Consider the following 24785-nt stretch of genomic DNA (forward strand, 5'->3'; position numbering starts at 1 on the left):
TTCCAACAATCAGTAAACTGTTTATAAAATTGTTTCCCCGATACATTCTTAAAATATGCAATAATAGTACACAAATAAAGCTATTAAAAATTCAATATATTACGTCACATTCTTAAAGGCGTCGTTAAATATTTAATTCAAATAATCTTATGATGATATATTTGACCATATAAGATGAAAATTAGTGTATTTTAATAAAAGTTTAGAAACCAAACTAAATTACTTCATTTCATATTATATCGTAACCGCTCTATTTACCATACAGATGCATACCATGTTTGACATTCGTAACTTTATTGTTAAAAAGCAGCGTTATCTATTACTCAAATACAAGATTAAAATACTTACATATATGAAGAAATTCCAATAGTTACATACATAAGTGACAGACAATACATGATCTTAAAATCTAATTTATATTACAATTTATAAAACACTTTAAAAAATATAAATACTGCTCTTAAAACTACAAACTACGAGAAAAAAATATTTACACAACCGTATATTATGTTTTTTATCATTAATTCATAAGACCTATGATACAAATTCAGTTGCAGGTCAAAGTAATGACTACTTTCGTTACCTTTTCCTTTTTGTAGGTTTATAATTGCAGTTTTTACTTCATCTCTGAAAATCAACTTTTCTATTTTCTTTAAGGATTGAAACAAACAATCTTCAACGATATTGAGTATAGGCCTTATTTACTAAGATATCTAATACTACCCCTATGGAAAAAAATCTCATAAAACATGGACAAATGCAGAAAAAATTCTCATACCGAGTTATAAGAATCTATCAGATCTCATAGACTCTCATAACCCTATATGAGAATTTGGTTTGCGTGTGTCCATGTTTATGAGATTTTTTTCCACAGGGATATTTATTAGCATAAAGTACTTACTGTCAATCTTGAGCCTTATATGAATATACTTACAATTTATCATCGTAAAGAACAATATTGGTATACGTACATATGTATAAGCTATATGTGCATAATTTATTATTTCATTTTGTAAAAGTGCTAGGGGTGGTTATAAACTTTTGCACAGTAGTGAGATCGGATATGTAATATTTTCTTTTTCGATAGAAATAATATTTAAGTTTCAATTTCTATCCAATTATATTTTATAATTCCGTGTTTATTATTTTCGAAAGTTTAATTTTTCGAAGATGCTCGTTCACCATTTTATTTTCAAAAAGAATTATTCTAGGAATACTAAATTAGACAAAAGTATGCACGAGTAAAACATTTAAAACAATTATTATAAATGAAATAAATATTGTAAATAAGTAACATTACTAAGATGTCCATGAACACTACTTTGATGAGACATTCCCAAAAAAATATTTTGACTAATGTCTTAATTATTGTCTAAATTTTCTTTAACTGCAATAGCTTGTCTGCTATGTATAAAACAAATAATGCATGTGGCACTAATAAACAAAACATTCATTTGAATGTATTTATATTTAACCACGCCATTCTCTTGCCGGTTGTCCGTTTTCAACGATCCAAACAGAGCCGCTTTGTGCCTTCATCAAGACTTCGATCAGAGTTCTCCCAATATGTTCTGGACTGCAAGAGAGAGTATTTTTGATAAAACTTTACGTGAAATGACAAAACACGAATTTAAGGAAATATGCTATTACGCTATGTTTTGAAATGTTCTGTAATAAATTGTAGGATCAAAAATAAACGTAGTAATAATAGTAAGCACATTATGGATAAATACTTAAATTCTCATTAATATTACGCAAAAAAATAATAATAAAATTATTCAAAAGTAAAGACCTGTTTTACTCATTACAGTTGACCAACACTAGTCATCCAAGCACAATTATTATCCACTAGATAATCTTTCAAATGTTTTATATCGTCTTACCTCTGTGCCTTGCAGTTAGCATTATCTCTCTGCCAAGCGGCTTCGTATTCAGAGGACATCAGCTGCTTACGGATCTCCTTTACAAGGCCCGTATCTGTGAGACCCGGGCATAATGCTATACTTCGAACACCGGTCAAGTTGACGTGATATTGGTCCTGTTGTACACGATTACTTATATAATTAATGGGAATAAAGAATTGTAAAGGAAATGCAAGTACTATAAGAATTATACTCTAAATAACTATTGCCCGTAACTTTGTTAAGAAATGTATTATCTATCCCTGTTTTGGCAATATTTTCCATTGATGCTCCACTTTAATTAATGCGTGTTATGTAGGTAATGTACCCTTTCTCAATAAATAGAATATTTAACAAAAAAAAAAAAAAAGAAATTGAACATCTTGGGATTAATGCTTTTGGCCAAACTATAATATTAAACATACATTAGTACCACAATTACTCAATTAATAATAAACAATTGAGAGTACAATAATATAAACAGTTGAATGATATTTTACATACAACGTTGTACTCAACTAGTACAATTACTGCATAATAATGAAATATGAAGCAATGCAATAAGTGGCTTATCGAGTTACCAATGGGTAACTCGTTCAAAATGCTAAACAAGTTCAAACTCACCCCATATGATCTTGTCAAACCGACAACGGCGTAGTTGGTAGCGGTGTAAATAGGAGTCGATACTTGCGGCCTGACGAAGGCAGTCGACGCAGTGTTGACAATAGTACCTCCCTGACCACCGCGGTCTTTACCCATGAACCGATACGCAAGAAGAGTTCCACGGATGACTCCATTCTAAATTATAAAAATTAAATGTTATTTTGTAATTTATATATCACTCACTTCAGCCTATTGCAGTCCACTGCTAGACATAGGCCTCCCCAAGTTCGCCCTCACATCCCGGTTTTCCGCAATCCTCATCCAGCCTACACCAGCAATCTAACTGAGATCGTGTGTTCAGCAGGCCGGAGGACGTCCCACACTGCGTTGGCCAAGACGCGGTCTCCACTCCAGGACACGTCTGCTCCAACGGCCATCGGTCTTTAGACACAAGTGACCAGCCCACTACCACTTAAACTTGCTAATTCTGTGAGCTATGTCGGTTACTTTCGTTCTCTCGTTTAATTTACATATATTTTTAACGTCAATTCATAATCCTTTTTAAAAAGCTAAAAATCGAAATAAATTAGTTTTTAAAGCACATGGCATAATTCTTAGGGCTAGTTTGGATTGTTAGTCTCGTTAAATAGCGAGTTTTATTAAATAACAGATGATTTAATAATAAATATGCTAAATTATTTATTAAAAAAATAAAGGTAATGAAACTACCAACCAAATTAACATCGACTTCTAATTCCCAAAATCTGTCATTCATAACTCCAGCATTGTTTATCACTATATCCAGTCGATTGAAAACTTTAATGGTCATTTCAAAGGCTTCTGTAAAATAAAATAAGAATATTAGTTCAATGAATTTAAAGCTCAAAAATAAATGAATATGAATAATAATGAAATTTTGACATTAAAATATGCATTGTATAGGGCCTTATAATTGCAAAAAAAAATAGCAAATAATCTAACCCTCATATTGCGGATAGTCGGTGACGTCACATTGACAAAACAAAACATTTTTCCGACCATACTTCGCGCCCAACTCGTCGGCCACCTGTTCTCCGATTTCGGAATCAATATCACACAGTGAAACCTGCAAAATAATAAATTAGGTGAGTATAGATTCGTTTAAGTTACTGTTCTATATCAAGAAACACAAGCAAAGTAAAGTAACAGAGTTTCGCGGCAAGTTTTTAGTCACGTTATATTAAAATACTAGCTGTGCCCGCGACTTCATCCGCGTGGAATAAATAAAAGAGTTCAGTTCGCAGTTACAAAAAAAACATGTTAAAATAAAAGTAGCCTAAGATACTCCTTATTACATCAGCTATCTTCCAGCGAAAGTTCCGTCAAAATAGGTCCAGCCGTTTCAGAGATTAGCCGGAACAAACAGACAGAAAGTCGGACAACAATTGTAAAAAATGTTATTTGGTATAGGTATCTACCGTGTACATCCATATTTATTTATTTTAAAGCGGTTAATTTAATATTACAAACAGACACCCCAATTTTATTTATTTGTATAGATCACAACTTAAAAATTTTACGGTTTGAAATAGATTCAAACAACGTTTTTACTTACTTAATCAACAATATTTCACTTGTATTTCTAATATACCTAATTAAGGGTTCCTTAGGTAATAAGCGTGACAAATATAAATAAATAACGTTTATTTAAATGCTGATGACCCTTTTATGGTATTCCAAAACGTATCTACTAAAAGCTAGTTCAAAAAAAAATAGTAGATAAAAGTTTAGTAGAACTCTACAGTATTTATAAATGACTATCGCTAGAATATGTTTGCAGTTTCAATTGGTATGCAAGTTTGTTCAGTTTCATAAATATCAATCAACCAACTAAATTGAATTGCCGTTTCTACTTTAATATTAAAAACGTTGAAAAAACATTCACATATTGACAATAGAGTAAAACAAATTGTTCATGAATAATAATGAACATATTCAATTTCAGTAAACGAGAGCCTATTTGAGGTACATTTGTCTACCTTTTTATACCTGTTATATGTAATAAAATATGCAAAAGTCGATGAATTTATTATACCGATTGAATAGAAGCGGGAGAACATGTCAAGTAGGTATATCATTGGTCTTGAGTGTTATTGCAAATATAAGGCATAATTATTGATTGTTACTTTTTGAATAAGAAATTATTTGCAAGAGATTGTTGTAGATATCCATAAGTAATCTATTGATAAAAAGGAGAGCGCTTGGATATAAATTTAAAGTTGTTCATTGGGATACTTTTAATCAGGGCAAACCTTTGCACATACGAAGTATAGGTACATACTTTGTATAGGTACATACTTATTCCTATACATCTACATCATATAATCCTATTAAATGGCCGCAGTATTTGTAGGTATGTAGGATCAGAGATTGACAATTGAATTAATAGAATGTGGTACACATTTATATTAGTTTTAATTCATCTGTTTTATTAAATTAACTAGTGCGCACGTTAAAAAAAGGATTGAACATATTTGATTAACGTTAGCGAAAATCATACTAAGTAAATTGTACTATAATTGTTTGCGCGCAAACGAAAAAAACCGACTTTAATTACATCAACAAGTAATAAGTACAACTAGTAGAAAAAATTAAAAAACGCACTAGTCGTCACTACGATTTTCAAGGGTTTCCCTCGATTACTCTGGGATTCCATATTATGGTATGGTTTTTTATCATGGTACCAACCTTGGGATATCTCCTCTCCAACAAAATCGGTTCATAAACGACGAAGCTATCCCCGAACATACATAAATATATATATACGGTCGAATTGAGCAACCTCCTCTTTTTTGAAGTGGGTTAAAAAATACCCGAAGCGGGTAAGTCGAATATATTATATCGAAAATATGTCTAAGTATATAATAGTAAGTAGTAACTATTGTATTATTTTGACTTAATGATATTATTTAAAAAAAAAATTGACATGAATTAGGAAATAACAAAATTACCACCAAATTATCCCAATTCCCTTGAAATAATTAGCTTGAAAGAGTTTTAAGGAAAGTTTTTGTTTGTATGTTTGTGATAAAACAGTTTAATGGCATAAGATTACATTGCTCAAATCTTGACAAACATCGCTAAAATGCATCGCTAAATGTATAAAGAGGAAATGTACTAATTAATGAATAAATTGTAAAACGAGAATCTAACCAAACCGCAGTATATTTTCAACTGCGGTAGGGCACAGCAGGAATTTCCTGCTCAAAATATGGAGCAGCCCGACTGGGGTAGTACCTCGACCTTACAGAAGATCACAGCAAAATAATACTGTTTTCAAGCAGTTTTGTGTTCCTGTTGGTGAGTAAGGTGACCAGAGCTCCTGGGGGATTGGGGATTGGGTCGGCAACGCGCTTGTGATGCTTCTGGTGTTGCGGGTGTTTATAGGCTACGGTAATCGCTTACCATCAGGTGAGCCGTACGCTTGTTTGCCGACCTAGTGACATAAAAAAAAAATAGAGCAGCGTGGCGGATTAATTCCTAAACTGTCTTTTTCATAGAAGAACGACATATACGCGACTTCTTCCGCGTGGAATTTAACAAAATAATTATTGTTTAGTTCGCAGAGCTATAAAATAAAATAAAATAAAAAATCTAAAATAGAAATAGCCTAAATTACTCCTTATTCCATAAGCTATCTGTCAGTGAGAGTCCCGTCAAAATTTGTCCAGCCGCTTCAGAGATTAGTCGGAACAAACTGTCTGTTGCAGACAAAATTTTTTAAAAATGTTATTTTAATAGTATATATACCGTGTATTACATACATCTGATTTTGGAAAAAGTGGTTATTTTAATATTACAAACAGACACTCCAATTTTATTTATTTGTATAAGGATAATCCATAAATTACTTATTATTACTTGGTATAAAAGAATTATGGTGGTTTGACAGTCAGTAGATGTATAACGTCGAAGTATGAATGAAATTATTTTCTTTCAAACGAATTAATGAATGATCTTAATCGTATTACGATTACGCATAAGATTAAATCTTAAGCATGTACAATCTGGATTAAACGGACTAAAATAGTATAATTTTTTTTTTGTTTCAATCAGAAAAGAAATTGCGTGATATTTGCCGAGACCCCCTCCCTCTCCAACATAAGATTAGATGAGATTTGATTTGACCCCCTCTCCCCCTAAAAACATCTCACGTATTTTATGAACGCCCCCATAGATAAATAAATGCAAAGAATCAAATTGTCAATTTGTATATGGTAAAATACTTTTTTTACCAAGTGCATATGACAAACAATCTTTGAAACAGCTTGAACGATTACGATTTACGTTGGGGTGTAATTAGGAGTATATATATTTAAGCTACTTTAATTTTGTAGTAAAGATCCTTATCTTTCTCTCGATCTTTATTCGATCTTTATTCGGTGACAAAAATTAAATAAAGGCAATGAAATTATCAACCAAAGTCAAAATTTGACTAATTGGAAAAACACGCGGATGAAGTCACATGTAGATTTTAGACAATAAGTCCTGTTTCACCGGTTGTGAACAGGTACTGTTATTCGACGGATTATGATATCCAACAGATAAAAGTTTTCGATGTATTATTCCGGTATGTATGACCTGTTTCTCCTCAATTAATAAACTGCAACTTTAAGATTTATTTATGCGATAGGAATATCTCATAAATTTAGTAGAATTCGATGCTATAAAAATAATGAATCAAAAACTTTTTACTGTCGGATACTGTCATCCGTGAAATAAATAATATCCGTCGAATATGTAATGGTGAAACAGGTCCTAATTATAAGTTTTATGTAGATAAATATTAGTTATTAGATAGGTGATATCTACTTAGGTACAATCTTATATTATCTACTAATCATTGAATATAGTACTTTCAAATAATAATAGTTTTATATATCATTAAGTTCTATTGTTAGAATTACCTACACAAAATGCTAATGTTTGAAAAATAATTAGAATAAAATTGTTCGCTTAAAAATATGAAATAGGTACACGAGCTATGAGTCATTAAAACGTACAAATAATTCGAATATTTAAGGTACGTATATTAATACTAACTTGTCAAGTATAAAAAATCCAATATATAGACATTTTATAAAAATAAAACATAAACGAAAAGAATCAACGACCGAGGCGCGGCAAAAATCAATACAAATAATAGCTGCCAGTGAAGACACTGGACATCTTTTCTTACTTATTTTATGTGATTAGTCATTTTATGCACAAGGAAATTACTTACGGTTCAAGCACTCAGTTTGGCTTCATTCCAACCCAGTTTAACCCTTTGCCTTGAACTTAAGACTACTAATGTAACGTGAACGTCCTACGTTTACTTAATCGCTGGCTTACCTTAGCTCCTTGTTTTAGTAATTCCTCACTGTAGGCGAGTCCGATACCAGCAGCCGCGCCGGTTATTAATGCAACTTTGCCTTTTAACTCCATTTCGAAATTTTTTCTATTTTGAGAGAACTGCGCCCGAATGCGGCAATCACTACGCTCAATGTGGGTGTGCTTCGATCGCGACGGAATCTCGGGTTGAAAGGGGAGGCTAGGGGGGCGTACTCCCGGTTCCTCCCCAATTCCCCTCCTGTAGTAAATATACGCACGATTGCACGCCACTCTCGCTATTCTACGTCGATTCAGACTCGTGTGGACGGTTCATAGGACACTTTGTATCTCGCTATAAATAGGACCCGTAGTACGACACTCATGTGTTTTATAGTATGAATGCATTTAAACCATGGTGCCGTGCAAATTGGACAACGATACGCAATTAATGAAACAATTGATTTCTTATGTTTTACTTTATTTGTAAATTTCTCATTAGTTCATTTTGGTACAATAAATTTTTTCACTAATAAACAATTTTACATTTTTTTGGTCCTTTATATGGTTAAAATATCACAGATTAAACGATTACTCGGTTTTTCGCATACCGCTGCATCGTGTTTATACATTACTATCTAAAATGCAGCCTTTTCGATTGCAACGGACGCGAATTGTACAATAAAATACCAAAATAAAATTTATCGCAAACAACTTCAATACAAAAAAAAATTTAAAACGCCTTTCTCAAAAATGTTTTGTAATATAAAAGGCAAACATACTATATTTTTTTCCATGATTTCTAATAATAATAATACAATTAAAATGTGATTTCAATAAATTCAATAAAGTAACCATGATTTAAGTTACACACATTAATATTATAGACAATTAATACTATGTACAATATTAATATATTTAAAGTATTACATCACAGTAATGGAGATTTTCATTAATCACAATGTAAATTACATAGAAAATAAGGAAAGATAATTATTAAAATCTGTACAAATGACTTATAGAGCAGCCTTAACAAGGATGACTATGAGTATTGAGATTTTAATGGGACTAAAACGAAACATTATGTATTCATTTTTTGAAATTATTTTTTTTAATTTAATTTCAAATTTCGAATATTATGAATGATGGCTTGATCTGCACCAATTGATGGCACACCATTACCAAGATATTTAAATTTTATCAATTTTTGTTAACTTCTTAATTTAATTTTAAATTTCGAATGCTTATGAATGAAAGGCTTGATCAGCGCCAGCCGCTGGCACAGCTTTGGCAAGATATGAGAATGAACGAGCGTTTGGCAGACCGGCGAGGACGCAAGCACTGAGAGCGGAGCGAGTGAGGTTCATTGGAGCTGCGTCGTACCACTCCAGTGTGTCGCCGTCGTAGCACTCCACGTGCGGTATCGTTGTGGAACCTAGGAATTTCGACGAGTTCTATTCAGCGTTTACAAACATATGTTTAGTAATCGCTCTCTATAAATAAAAGTTAATCGCTGAAGTATAAATATATGACTATAATTTCCGAATTTCATTTGGAAGTTAGCACAGCACCAAATTGAAAAATCCTCTTTTGTGTTTATTGTTGTCAGAACAAGGTTTGTATTAAAGAAAATTGGAAAAAGACGTATTCATGAAAAATAAATATGCTGGTACGTTCGCTGGGACAATTAATTTATTCTAATAAATATTTAGTGATAACAAAATGCGTTGCATTGTGTTCCAATATATCGTTCAAATCAAAATTTAAGTTTTCTTTATAACTAATATATCACACTGTTGTTATATTCTTGTAATCTATCGTAGAAATACTTTGAAAGATTACTATGAACAATATTATGGGGTACTAATAATAATGTATACTATAGTGTCACTACCATTTAGATAGCCTATCTCATGTGATTGTAAATTTTGCAGTACATTGTCGTGATCGTTATATCAAATATTCAACATATTGGATATATGGACATAAAATATATAAAAAAAACCAAATTATCGATATATGCAAATCATGTTTGCTGACTACAAGACTATGAGGAAATTCCTTAATTGACTTTCAATTAATTTGGAGTTCTATGTCTAGCACTGGACTGCGATAGGCTGAAGTGTTGATGATGATGATGACTTCCAATTAACTTGAAACATTCGATATACTAATACTGTACAAAAACAAAAATTAATTAAGATATATTGTACTGACTAGCTGTGCCTGCGACTTCAAAAGTTCAGTTCGCAGTTACAAAAAAAAATATTCTAAAATGAAAGTAGCCCAAGTTACTCCTTATTACATCAGCTATCTGCCAGTAAAAGTCCCGTCAAAATGGGCCCAGCCGTTTCAGAGATTAGCCGTAACAAACAGACAGACAGACAGACAAAAATTGTAAAAATGTTATTTTGATATATGTACCGTGTATACATCCGTATGCATTTAGTAAAAAGCGGTTATTTAATATTACAAACAGAGACTCCAATTTAATTTATTTGTTTAGATAATGTGTAAAATTTAATACCGTTAAACCCGCCTATAACAAAGATCATGTCGTCCAGCAACACTGTAGCGAAGTTACTCCTGGCGCTGAACATTTCGGTCACTTCCTGCCACTCGCCGCCGCGGTGAGGACTAAACCGCTCCCCTATGTAAAAATAGTTCTACACAAGGGGACTGTCGTACTTCGTTTCTGATTTATTAAGTTATCGAGTTATTTTGAAACTTTACTAATATTGCTTTATTAAGTTTATTAACTTTGAGTTGTATTACCTATTAAGACATTTATAAAATTTATTATGAAAAAGAAATATTTTGTATGTTTATTTTATTGAAAATAAAGTACCTACATGTTGCAAAAAACCAAGTAGATAGGAATAGTTTTATCTACTTATCATAAATGTTTTTTTTAAGTATTTATAAATCATCATATTTCAATTATATAATTATACTGGTTGTGCCCGCGACTTCATCCGCGTGGAACGTTAACCTTTGTTAAATATTTTTTTAAAGTTATGAAATAAATAAATTTCTTAAATAAAAGTAGCCTAAATTACTCCTTATTACATCAGCTATCTGCCAGTGAAAGTCCCGTCCAGTGAAAGTCCCGTCAGAATCGGTCCAGCGTTTTCAGAGATTAGTCAGAACAAACAGGCAGACAGACAAAAATTGTAAAAAATGATATTTTGGTATATGTACCGTACATCCATATGTATTTAACAAAAAGCTGTTAATGTAATATTACAAATGGACACTCCAATTTTATTTATTTGTGTACAATAATTTTTAAAAAGATCGTTATGTTAAATTAGAAACTCCTCTGTTAGTCTTTTAGTTTCATTAAAATGTTATTAAACGAATTATGAGCAAGTAAAATGATAAAAAGTAATAATTACCAGTATTAAGACGGCTGTATCCGTTAAATCCTCCTAAAGCGTACAAAGAATCTCGGTATGATATCAGACTGACTCCTGAGCGTGGACTTAACATTGATCGAATGAAACTCCACTGTTTCGTTTCAGGATCGAATACCTCAGCAGAACTTAACACCTCTTGACCGTTAAAACCTCCCACTATGTATATCTATAATAACAGTTTATTATAATTCTTGAGATATTTAATGTTTCTTACAAGTAACCATGTTTTTAAGAACATTGTTCATAATTAGTGGGTATATAATAATTATAAAAAGCTCTTGATATTTTAAGTTTAAAATACATGATTTTTCAATTATAACAATACATTTTCACCAGTGCTAAATGTTCTTAAAGAACATGCGTTTAACACTATTTACGCGGTATTTTTATATTTAATATTTGTTATTATTATTTTTTAATAAACTATGAATTTTAATACCTACATTTATAGCTATGATAAAAGATTGCTTTCTGCTCCGAGGGTTGCGGGTTCGATTCCCGCCTGAGTCTCGGTGTAATATTTGTAAGTCTGGTTGTGAGGCTGGGTGTAAGTATGAATAAATGTATATATAGCTCTAACAGTCAGCTGTTACCTATAACACTAGCATTAAGTTGCTTATTTTAGGAACAGACGACCGTGCGTGTGTGCGTGCGTGCGTGCATACGTGCGTGTGTGCGTGCGTGCGTGCGTGCGTGCGTGCTTGCATGTGTGGGCGCGCGCGCGCGCGCGCGTTTGTGTATGTGTGTGTGTGTGTGTTATAAGATAAGATAAGCTTATATCGGTATACATAAGTTACATATAAAGACTGTCTTTTTTATTTTAATTTCAGTGGATTCTTGATGCTGTAGTAAATTTAGTCTTAAGCGTTGAATTGCTTATTTTATTGTAGTTTATTAGACTAGCCTTTCCTCCAAGTGAAGCGGCGCTAGCATCGGAACGTTGTTTGTTCATCGGCGTGGTCATCTCCCACTGATTCTTTTGTGGATAGTAGCGTTCGACCGAAGACATACGCGTACGACCATTGTAACCACCCAATGCGTATATTAAGCCATCTGAGATAGACTGGTTTACTTAGCGGTGCATTTATTAGACATATAAAGGATAAATATGACTGTGTTAGAGTTCTAGAAAACTACATAGGTAGTACGAAAATATAGTATAGTAGTATGTAGTTTAATTAAAACTAGCTGACCCGGCAAACGTTGCCAATAAACTATCTACTATAAGTGTGCGGGGATTTACTTATAATCGAAATCGTTGTAGACAATGAAAGTATCATTCTCATCCCTACTCCCTGATGTTTGCTGGATGAGAGGTGACAACGGTAGACATCTAGCGGGAATAACTGATCGATTGATAGTTGATCAGTTATCGACCGGCGAAGGCAGGAGATCAAATTGAATTGAGAAAAAAATCATAATTAAAGGAAATTATTAAAAATAATAAAAATTGAAAATTGCGATGGAAAAATAGGGGTTGATCGTAGAGAGCTGGAAAATTAAGAGTAATATAATTTTTTTTATTTTAAGTCATGACAAAATAAAAATAAAGATCTTGGCAAAAAAATAAATTTTATAATCAACAAATAAAATATAGGGGTTGATCGTGGGGGGTTAAAAATTTAGAGTTGTATGTATTTTTTAATGTTGTATCATAAAAAAATAAAAAATAAATAATTTATTGAAAAATTAAAAAAAAATTAGGGGTGGACTACCCTAAACATTTAGGGGGATGAAAAATAGATGTTGTTCGATTCTCAGACCTACCCAATATGCACACAAAATTTCATGAGAATCGGTGTAGCCGTTTCGGAGGAGTTTAACTACAAACACCGCGACACGAGAATTTTATATATTAGATTATTAAAATAATCTAACACAACCGAGCATCGTTAACGCTAGAACCGGTTAAAATTAAAAATTTGCTACCCTCTCCTTTATTTTATACATAGTCAAATTATTATTCTACGTTTAAAAATAAAGTATTTTATTTTATTGTCTTAAAATAATATTGATGGTTTGATCTCCCTATAAAATAAATATTATTTGGCAAACCTAAGGACTAACCATGAACGACAACACTGACGTAACATCTCGCTTGATACATACAAGCCCTTTCGTGCCAAGTGTTCGCTACGGGGTCGTAACATCGAACGGTATTGAAATGATCACTGCCGTCAAAACCGCCAATCATATAGATCAAGTTATTCAAGGCACATAAACCGTGATAGGCACGAGGCGACAAATCCATATGAATCGAAAGGAACCAGCGGTCCGCTCTAAAAAAACAGTATTTTAAGTAATGGTTTCAAAAAAACCATCTAGGCTTCACGAAGAACAGCGATGTTGCTGTATGATAACATTTACTGCACAAGCCGGGAGAGAGACCTTTTTGGAACTAGTTTTTTTAAGGTACTAATTATTATTCGGTTTAAACGTTTTTTTAGGTTCTTTCTTATCTAAATTTTAATATACGGACTTTTAGACGGTACATTAAAAGAACCTTTTTTTGTAATTTAACGATTTTTAACGCGATGTTGCAACATTTAAATTTATTTTAAGAGTAATTACCGGGTATCATATGTTTCAACAAAGCTCGTTGGACTACCAGCGCTCCAACCTCCTACTGCAAATAATATTTCGAACGGAATTCGGGGTCTGGCCAAAGGATCGTTAAGGTCAGCTTCCGTGTCAGGACGCGAGTCCAAGACAGTTAGAAATACTACAGCTGGATACAACACTTCTTGACATTTCTATAAAGGAAAAAAATACTTTGTCAGTTATTATTTTCACTATTTATTATTATTATTGTAAAATATATTTATTGTTATTCTTAAAATATAATTCTCTTACTTCATCCTCAACGACTGGTTGCCACTGTAAAATTTTCGACTTAAAATATTTGTAGTTGATATGGCCATAGCGTACACAAGACAATAAAGACGGAATATATTTTCTTCTGTTTTCTAAATCATGTTCTACCCACATTTTCACTGCTTGAAACACTATTTCCTCATTCCGAACATTGAGTTCATCATCACGTAATATATCTTCGAGTTCTTCGTGAGACAGTAATTTAAATTCACTACATTCTTTAAGTATTCTGGCAAAATTTTGTCTTATAAACAATTTCCCTTTACTTTCTAATTCGCTACAAAAATAACATCTCGCAAATTTAAAAATACCAAGACAGTTGTGGGGTCGTAATTCTTGTAAAAGGAATTGGCAACATAATTGTATAACTCCAACTACGTCAAATTGATCGGCATATGGTAACAAATGTTCTACATTATCGGTCGTGACTATACATGTCCCTGTGTATGCGTAGTCCAGTATTAGGTTCATATAATATGAAGGAACGTCGACGGCTATTTCCGTTTCTTCCGGCTTTCCTTTCTTTAATGAATTAACAAAAATTGCTTTAAAATAGGGACTGACTGCTGAAAGTATAGCTCGATGAACTTGAATAGATTTTTTATCTTTACATACGATTGTTCCATCGCATAGTTGGCCGTTCTGTCTTAACTCATTCCATATTGCCGGAAATTCGACTATAGAATAATTTTCTGGAAGACATACACATTTCCTTTTTCTAGTCACTATTTTCTTTTTTGCTAAACGAGGCTTAATAGAAGTAGCTGTACGCACAGAATTTTTGCTTTTTGATAGTTTTCGATGTTTCGAATTAATTTCCATCCCTTTTGAAAAAACGGCGGTCGAAACTAGTGATCTGTCACAATGACAGATTTTAGACAGACTTCAATTGTTTTAATGTTTTGAATCATGTGAAATATATTTTAAAATCAAACAAGATTAAAGATTTATAAACCAGTACGTGAATTTTTTCCTTGTCTCTGGAGTAATTATCTTGACACAAATATACTGGTAACTTAATAGTTTCTGTCAGTTGTTGTTATTGTCTATTGACTCTCTTTTTCTTCCGGTTGTCAATATGGTGAGTTTTGCTTCAAGAAAATTTTAAAAAATATCCGTAAAAATCTACGTGATATCAATTAAGTGTGATAGTTTAAAGTGCTTTTAAGTTAAAACGGTGAAGTCAAAATGTGTTGCGATATTTATTTCAGGGTGTCGACATCAACCATAAACACGACAGGAAAGTTAGGCGTACTGAAGTGAAATCTAAGGATGTGTACCTGAGATTGTTGGTCAAAGTGAGTATTGAAGAACGTCCTTTAACTATTTATAGTAAATACTATCGCTATCATTCACATTCATGTAATGTAGTTCTAACCTAAACAATTGTTGACAGTTATACAGGTACTTGGCAAGACGTACAAATGCCAAGTTCAACACGATTATCCTGCGCCGTCTCTTCATGAGCCGCATCAACAGAGCACCAATTTCTCTGTCTCGTCTGGCTCGTCACATGAAGAAGCCAACTCGTGAGGGTCTAATCGCTGTCGTAGTTGGTACCATCACCAACGACGTGAGGTTATACAAGGTCCCTAAAATGACGGTCGCAGCACTTCATGTTACTGAAAAGGCACGCGCCCGTATCTTGGCTGCCGGAGGTTAGTAAACTAAACAATAGATAATTTTAGTTTTCAAAGTTAGGTTATGCAGCATGTTTCCTGAGTTATTATTATTCGTAACCTCCGTCCGAACTTAATAGAGATCATTTCAGTATGTTAGGTTCATAATTGTAAATTGTTAATACTGGTACCTATTGATCACTTATAAAAAAATATTACTGAACAAGATATAGAAAAAGGAAGGTTACACGGAGCATTTAACTGACAAGTTTTATTGCACAGATATTCATGTTTATTCACATTTTTCTTCAAAGAAATAAAATTTTATATTTCTGTAGTTATTGGTGTCTTAATTAGTAGAAATTGATAGACCGTTGCAACTTAATACCAATGCAATGTATGTGCTTCCTTTGTCTTGTAGCCATAACTTTATAATTTGGTGAATGAAAGGAAAGTTCAAACATTTTTGTCATGACATGTGATGTAAACCTTATTTTTTAAGTACTGTAAAATTAAGTGTTCATATTGATTCTGAAAATTTACAAGCTTATAAATCTAAATTATTTTGTTACCATTACTTATAAGCTTGGCAATTATATTTTATTCAAAACTATACACGACTTGCTTTGCTATTGTTTGCTTATAGCTCATAATAAATTTAATCATTTTCTTTAAGGATACAAAATAGCTACGGAATTGATTACAAATTGTTTGAAAAATAAATAAATTTTACCAACCATACAGCAATATATTTAAGAAAATATATGAATGTAATACAAGCAAAATTTCTGTTACTATTAATCCTCAACATCTCAAGAAATAAGAATTTATTTAATAGTAGAGGTGTTTGTTATATTAGATAGATAAAATATCCTAATATTTATAAATTATCATACAGCACAGCCTATTATTTATTTTACCTGGCAAGTGTTATTTATTTTGAAAGAATATTTTTATTATTTTACAACTGTACACAGAGCCAAATTGTACTCTATTATAACAGAATAAGAACAAAATTCCTCTCAATGTCCAGATCATCTCACCTTGCCATTTAATATATTAGCCCCATGTCAAATGTATTCTATTATAACTGGGTAAGAACTATTTTTCTTTCAATGTCCAGTACTAATATTTTCTTGAAAACTAATATTTAAGAATATTTTTGTTCATATTAACACATTAAGATTATTCATTTCCTTTTCTTAAATAATCAGTATTGACGATGTGTTTGTTCTCATATGATGTTCGTTATTTTTCTGATTTAAGTATTTCTTACGATTGCGGTGTTGCATTTTGAGAAACTGTAAATATAATTTAGTTGTTTAGTGACTGTAGTCAGTCACATCAGCCTTTCGCAGTCCACTACTGGACATAGGCCTTCACAAGTTCATGCCAAAAATGGCGTGAACTCATGTGTTTTGCCCATAGTCACCACACTGGGCAGGCGGGTTGGTGACCGCAGGGCTGGCTTTGTCGCACCGAAGACGTTACTGCCCGTCTTCGGCGTGTGTATTTCAAAGCCAGCAGTTGGATGGTTATCCCGCCATTGGTCGGCTTTTTAAGTTCCAAGGTGGTAGTGGAACTGTGTTATCCCTTGGTCCTCTCTTGCGACACCCACGGGAAGACGGGAGGCTATATTCTTAAATGCCGTAACTACACAAAGTTTAGTCATAGTATTTTAGTATAATTAATTAAAATACTACGAAACGGAAAAATGTGGAATTATTTTACTGTGATGGATGAAATTGCAAAGAAAGCAGAATGTAAATATTGTAAAAAGATACTTTAATTTAAAACTACTATGTCGAATTAGAAAAAAAAAACAATCAATATAGTCGATATATTGTGACATCAATTACATAATAAGAAAAAAGGAAGAAAGGAATATTATCAAAATTATAAAAATTTTATTGACAAAACGAGTTATCCGAAGCTAAGTGAGAGCAGGATGCTAGTATAAAATAATTTATAATATGTAAAGTTTAACAGCGAGCATCAAAACGCATCATTATAATATCACTAATATATATTATAACATAAAAAATGATAGGTGTTTTAAAAGTAGCGTGTCGTTATAATGTATTATTAAAATATAGCCGTTACGAACACCTCTAATTAATAGTAACAGAATTTTTGTTATAAACCTGTATTTTTATCTTCACTCAAAAGTTAATATCAAACTATTTTGAGATATTGTTACACAACCTCTCAAACAGCTAAATCTAAATTATTTTTTATATATTGTGCACCTAAATAGAAGCATATATGAAATAAAAGACAAATTTAAAAAGGTAATATTATCTTAGGCATATCTTAAGAAGAGATGATTTTTTCCAGACAACCCTAGTGCTTAGGACATGATATAGTAGCAGTAATTAGGAAGTGTAAAAATATTTTAAAAACAAAAGTTTTAACAGTAATAAAATTACAGCTGTTCCATGGTCTGAATGTGTAAGAAATCTATCAATTGAGTTGAATGCATTCATACATATTCTGAGCTTTACGATAAAGTAATTAAAGTTAAAAAAATCCATCTATAGTGCATTCAACGGAAGGAGATACCAGACCTAAACAAGCCAAAAGTCAAGTCATGTGCTTATATGTTGGGTTTTGTAACCTGTTTTATCTACACAAATTTTTAAAATGTAAACGAAATTGATAATTTGATAATTGCTATTTAAAAAGTATTAAATCTTTATATATAAAAAGACAAGTCCTGACTCGCTCATCAACGCCCAGCCCAAATCCTTGGACCTACAAAGCTGAAATTTTGCACAGTGTTTCCCTTTATGATGTATACAAGGAATAAGGAATAATATTTCGAAGTTCAACCCCTAAAGGGGTAAAATGTGGTTTAAAATTTTTATGACGAAACAATATTAAATAGACATTTCGAATCCAAACTTCTTAGGAGTACTCCCAAAAATAAATAAGCAAATAAATCTTACGTGATTTTCCGAAAAACAAGGGGTGAAATGGGGTAAATAAAGCTAATAATCGACATGGGTGTCGTTATTTATTTTTTTGTGACGTTGATTGCGAAAATGGCAGTTATTTCGAAGTCGAAGACGGCGGACATGACATAAAATTAATTAAATTGTTACCCAATACAAACTCTGAACTTCCGTTTCACCACTATGGGGTGACTATTCAATTTGAATCTATGTAGGTGTACTCCATAAAGAAGTACTTTCAGCATAGACGGAAAAAATAAATAGTCTTAACCCTTAGGTACTTTCTTAGGTAGATTTCCTGCGCGAGCGAAGCCGCGGGCAAAAGCTAGTCTTATATTATTATACTAGCTGACTGACGACTGACTATGAAGTGACCGTGTGGAATTTAACAAAAAATTATTGTTCAGTTCGTAGTTACAAAATAAATAAATTTCTAAAATAATAGTGGCCTAAGTTTACGCAAAATAGGCGCACGAAGACGTCGAATTGCGGAGAAAGGCCCGTTAATCATCATCAAGTAACCTTAATATATTATTATTATTATTATTTTATACTTTATTGTACACCACAAATATATTACAAACAAAGCATAAAGATAGTTACAGACAGTGAAGTACAATGGGCGGACTTATGGCTAATTAGCCATTTCTTCCAGACAACCCATCCACCCATATATCAGCTATCTGCCAGTGAAAGGTCCGTCAAAATCTGTCCAGTTGTTTCAGCGATTTGCTGGAACAAACAGACAGACAATAACTGTAAAATCAAATGGCCGTCCGAATGTTTTCAAACCCAGTTATAGTCTCATTTGAGCTTGCTCGTCCCTAGCCGGGGCCTTACAGCAGATAGCAAACAAACAAGATAGAAAGAGATGTACTATATTTTGTTTGTTCCGTCGTCGCTACGAGTAAATGATGGGCATTGTTTACGTCTGTGTGTGTATCTCCTTTTGTTGAACGCACTATGCATTTAAAGCTTTGACTTATTATTTTAAGCTATTCTGTTTTCAACCCCGATTAATGTATGTGTGTTATTTAATCATTTATACTCTGTAAAGTATGTTTATCTTGAAGGCTAATTGTGACTTTTATTCTTAGGTGAAATCCTAACCTTCGACCAGCTAGCTCTCCGAGCCCCTACCGGCCGCAAGACAGTTTTGGTTCAGGGACGCAGGAACGCCCGTGAAGCGGTACGTCACTTTGGCCCCGCTCCGGGAGCCCCGCGCTCACACACCAAGCCTTATGTCCGTTCAAAGGGTCATGAGCGCTCTAGACCGAGCCGTCGCTCAAATGTGTAATCTTTTAAATATAAGGAGTACTGTCTATATTGCATTTTTATTTATCAATTCCAGTTTAGAATTTTATTACAGTCTTGTACAAGTTTATCATTACTATTAGATTTTTACACTGAAAGATTTTAAATTAAATTTAAAATTCAACGATGTTTTGACTTCTGTGACATGGTTACATCTTCTCTGTTATACAAAAGATCCATTTGTTTTTATTGAAATTGCATGGAATAAGCTACTAGATTTTATTTAAAATTGTCTTTACATATACATCAAATTTTTCAAAGAATTTTTTTATAAAATTTCGATATGTAATATACATTATTTAATCTAAAGGCTTTATTCACCAGTTGTGGATAATATTTATCCTCCAAATACACTACGAGATTAGAATTTAACAGCGGGAGGTGGAATAGGCCATTAGGGCCTGTTTCACCTCGATTAATACGCTAGAACTTTTAGGATTGATTTTTACGCATTAAAATATCATATAAATACAATGGAATTGGATGATGATAAAGAATAATATATCAAAAACTTTATTAAAGCACGTTATCGACGGCCAAAGGTTTTACTTATTAGTTCACAAGACGTAAGAGTTATAAAAGTGTTTGAAATGAAAATAATATAAATCTTCAACAATATTTATTAACAATTTGTAAATATACTTGTAAAATACTGCTGTTACAGAATATCACAATAAACTTAACAATATGCCTGTGACCAATAATTGACTAAACATTCATCTTGTGGTGTCACTCCTAATACTCGTTTTAACGTATTGATTGCATCTTGTTTACCAGAGCACTGTACAGCATTTTTTATTGTTTTAGCAATCCTGCAAGTAAATTATAATATTTTAACAATGACATATTTTCATTAACATAATAATAATCTAAATACAATTAAGGGTTATTTATCTACAGAATATTTTATTATTGTTACACTAATAAAAGAACCTAATTACATAAATATATATATATAAACTACTTTTGCTAAAATAAAGTACGCTGAATGGTATTCTTACCCTAACCACTCCACAGTCAATGATTTTATATGTTGCTGTAATACTACATCATTGAATTTCGTATTTGACATAGCATTTACTATTTTATTCATCAACGTGGGACCTGAAATAATTTGTAAAATGTAAAAGTAACTCCCCATTTTAATATTTTTTTAATAGACTTCCAAAAACAAAGAGCTTCTCAATTTGATAATTTTTTACTAGGTATACCAATTTTGAATATTGCTTTTTTCAAAATATGGTACTTGCCCTGTAGTATTAGTTTAAGAACGAAATAAGTAATTTTTTAATTATCTCTAAAAATGAGTACTGAATTGACTATTTTTTCAACTAACTACATTGACGATGTTCTTATTTTATTACTTATTAATGATAATTGTGGTCATTTTTTTTTAATAACAAAAATAATTATTGATTTATAAAAAAAGGTTAAACATACATTTACTTGGAATAGTTCCATTCCATTTGCAAGTGAATTTATTGTCGTCTGTTTCTTCTAAAAGACATAAATCTGGTGTTTGCGTTGCTTGAGAAAGATCTATTACTTTAATATAACGCCTAGCCTGTTCATTTGTACATGGTAATAATTTAGAAAAAGTATTTATAATTTTTTCTGGGTCGGTTTGTTTACATTTAACTTCAGTCTGAAATAAATAATGACAAATATATAAAATTACAAGCCATCAAACAATTAAATAATAGAGATATTAAAAAAATAAAATAATCTTAAATTAATCAAAAACAAAACTTAATTAATATAATAAAATTAAAAATTCTCTCAATTTAATCCAGCGAAGATTAAATCAAACGATAAATTTTCAAGAGAAAGAAAATTTTCTGTAGATACTATATAAAGTTTATTATATCCACTATATTTTTTTTTACTGTAAGCAAAATATCTCATCCTTAACACAACGTCTAACTTTTCCTAAAAACAGTCATTAGTTTCATTTTATAAATGGTCACTTCACTTCAGCCTATGGCAGTCCACTGCTGGACATAGGCCTCCCCAAGTTCGCGCCAGAAATCCTGGTTTACCACAATCTTCATCCACACCTACACCGGCAATCTTACGTAGATCGTCAGTCTAACGGGCCGGAGGATGTCCCACACTGCGTTTGCCAAGACGCGGTCTCCACTCCAGGACCCGTCTACTACACGGACTATACGGACAAGTCTGCTCCAACGGCCATCGGTCCTGCGACACAAGTGATCAGCCCACTGCCACTTTAACTCACTAATTCTGTGGGCTATGTCGGTTACTTTCGTTCTCTCGTGGATAGTCTCATTTCTGATTCTAACTTTGAGAGAAACCGTTCCATTGCACGGCGAGCGACTTTAAATTTGTGGACCATTCCCTTCGTCAGTGTCCACGTCTTGGCTCCGTATGTTAACACAGACAACGCATTGCTCGAACACTTGTCTTCAAGCATTGCGGAATCTTGAAGTTATAAATGGTAAAAATTAACAATTAATAAACAATTTTTTTCTATACTTGCAATTCTGTACAACTAAATATAAAGTGGTCAATAACTTACTTTTATTCCAGTCAAAACACAATATAAAAAAATCCTAAACACAGCACTTGTCAGTAAATTTTCTAATTCTCTCAAAGGTATAGTACCATCATTCTCAATCAACGAAAAAGTATTTTCATCAAATATTGTGCCTTTCATCATTTGTGGGTTTAATTTTTGTAATAAATCTTGACTTGTGTACAGAGTTTCTGAATAAGTAGTGGCACCTGTTCTAAGCATCCAAGTGAAATGAGAGTGAAGTTTATTAAAAATATCATCATCTCCTACAAAGAAAAATTATATTGTTAACAAAGCATTCCTGCAACATTCCATTTTTAATAATATTTTTTTTTCTTCCTGTCCTAAGACATGCTAAATATTTTCAAATTAAAATTTTATAGGCAGCTATGTAACTAAACTTATTGCATATAAACTAGCAACATACTAATATCTATTCTTGTATATCACAGGAACTAAAAAGAGTTTAAAAGAATCCTCACAAAATCTCTACCAAAATAGTCTTCTCGTGTTGGCTATTAAAGTAGTTGTCAGAAGAACAAGTAGCAAGTTAGGTTTTAAACTAATAGTAATAATGCAGTGAAAACAAAAGAGGAATTGACTACTAGTACTACTGAGTTTCTCGTAGATTCTTCTCTGAATAATCTACATTTCGAATCATGATGATACAAAAGTGCTGTTGAAGCTTATTTAAGTAAAATATTATGTTTATTCTAATACACTAAGATACAACCTGTAAGCTGTGTCAGGGATCTAGACTGGCCAAAGTCATTCCTCCCTGTATTTAGTCTTAGTGCTCTTTGGGAGCAGATGCTTTGTTCATTATCATACACTGTATCCGCTAATTGTTGAAGCTCTTTTGCTATTTGCTATAAAAATTAATGTAATCAGTTATGATTTATTAATCAAATAAAGTATGTTATCAAGTTATTCTACAATGTTATCAATAATTTACTAGTTTTACTAAACTACATTGATATGATGAGATGTACAAAAATAATTAAAAATTTAATCTTATTAAAGTTAGCTAAATTATTAGTTATGTTACAATAAATTAACCTTCATATGATCAGATAAAACTGGCGTTATATTAAGGAGTAACATTTTATCTTTCATCAGAACCACTATAGAGAATAATCGTTGAAGGCCTCTCGCCCTTGTGTCTTTCAGATGAAACATTAGACTTAGTACATGGCCATGTGTGTCACTGAAGTAAACTACACCACCTTCTTTGCTCCAACTCACCTACATAGAGATAAAAATATATTCAATATTAATGATTATCGTCCTTTAACAAAGCCTTGTATAATAATATCCAAGTAGTTATTTACTTCACAAGTTATACTTCGTAAAGCCGCCTGTCTTAAAAACGCAGTAACATCATCGTTAGGGACCGATTCTCTGCTGCAGAATATCGTTCCATCAGCGTCTCTCGATACTAAAACCGTTTCTGGTCCTACAGAAGTGCAACCACTACACTGTACCGAGAAATTCGATGACTCAGTTGTGTGAATCTCATCGTCAGTTGAAAACGTACAGAATAACGGTCTTGGTCCATGAGCTTCACAAAAGTGACATAGACCGACAATAGCATTCATTATATTATGAATGTTTCACAAATTGAGTAATTAAAAGATTGTGTGGAACTAGAGTTTAACTTATGCATTTTATTACATAATTAGCAAATGGACTGATCTATACGACAAAATTTTTTTATGCTTACACATTTTTTAAATGTTTTAATATATATATTTTTTTATTTACATAATATGATAAGCAATTTTTATAATACTTTACGGAATAACAGTTAGTTAGTTCTTTGCTTAATGGCTTTTAGTTGTGTCAGTTTGACACATATCATTTCGCCAATGTCACGTGGGATGGAGAACACACGACGGAGATTGTTATTATTTCGGTGGATTTGAGAATACAATTTAGTTAAATTTTGAAAATACACGAAAATAGTATGTATTTATTCACAATACTCTCAAAATGTACAAAAATATAAAAATATTTATAAGTATATAACATTGTACTAAATATATATATATATATATATACATTGTAATATTTACAATTTAATTTTATTATATTTAATATATTTACATAAAAACGAACACAGAGGACTAAACACAAACATTAATAAAGATTCAACATTTATAGGGCGGGGAACTTCAGGAGGGAGTACGTCATACAACGGATGAAGGAGTTTGGGG

The 24785-nt window shown here is 32.1% G+C and overlaps 4 protein-coding genes across 4 annotated transcripts; 1 reads left to right on the forward strand and 3 right to left on the reverse strand.

The window, feature by feature from the left end:
- Positions 1-1234: 1234 nt before the first annotated feature.
- LOC123659976 (15-hydroxyprostaglandin dehydrogenase [NAD(+)]-like) lies at positions 1235-7970 on the reverse strand. The gene is made up of 6 exons (XM_045595128.1): positions 7878-7970; positions 3486-3609; positions 3238-3344; positions 2526-2699; positions 1884-2038; positions 1235-1576 (listed from the first exon to the last, which is right to left on the reverse strand). The coding sequence occupies exons 1-6, from the start codon at positions 7968-7970 to the stop codon at positions 1471-1473; spliced, it is 759 nt and encodes a 252-aa protein (XP_045451084.1). The 3' UTR covers positions 1235-1470.
- Positions 7971-9095: 1125 nt separating this feature from the next.
- Positions 9096-14968, reverse strand: LOC123659972 (kelch-like protein 10). The gene is made up of 7 exons (XM_045595124.1): positions 14126-14968; positions 13844-14025; positions 13340-13551; positions 12177-12325; positions 11252-11438; positions 10381-10503; positions 9096-9288 (listed from the first exon to the last, which is right to left on the reverse strand). Exons 1-7 carry the CDS (start codon positions 14966-14968, stop codon positions 9098-9100), a joined length of 1887 nt encoding a protein of 628 aa, XP_045451080.1. The 3' UTR covers positions 9096-9097.
- Positions 14969-15124: 156 nt separating this feature from the next.
- LOC123659977 (60S ribosomal protein L18) lies at positions 15125-20043 on the forward strand. Its single transcript, XM_045595130.1, has 4 exons — positions 15125-15227; positions 15358-15444; positions 15543-15804; positions 19817-20043. The coding sequence occupies exons 1-4, from the start codon at positions 15225-15227 to the stop codon at positions 20014-20016; spliced, it is 552 nt and encodes a 183-aa protein (XP_045451086.1). The 5' UTR covers positions 15125-15224; the 3' UTR covers positions 20017-20043.
- Positions 20044-20637: 594 nt separating this feature from the next.
- Positions 20638-24207, reverse strand: LOC123659498 (folliculin). Its single transcript, XM_045594711.1, has 7 exons — positions 23901-24207; positions 23629-23814; positions 23303-23438; positions 22573-22835; positions 21474-21678; positions 21035-21137; positions 20638-20845 (listed from the first exon to the last, which is right to left on the reverse strand). Exons 1-7 carry the CDS (start codon positions 24165-24167, stop codon positions 20713-20715), a joined length of 1293 nt encoding a protein of 430 aa, XP_045450667.1. The 5' UTR covers positions 24168-24207; the 3' UTR covers positions 20638-20712.
- Positions 24208-24785: the final 578 nt, after the last annotated feature.

This window comes from Melitaea cinxia, chromosome 14 (genome assembly GCF_905220565.1).
Source record: "Melitaea cinxia chromosome 14, ilMelCinx1.1, whole genome shotgun sequence".
Taxonomy (NCBI): domain Eukaryota; kingdom Metazoa; phylum Arthropoda; class Insecta; order Lepidoptera; family Nymphalidae; genus Melitaea; species Melitaea cinxia.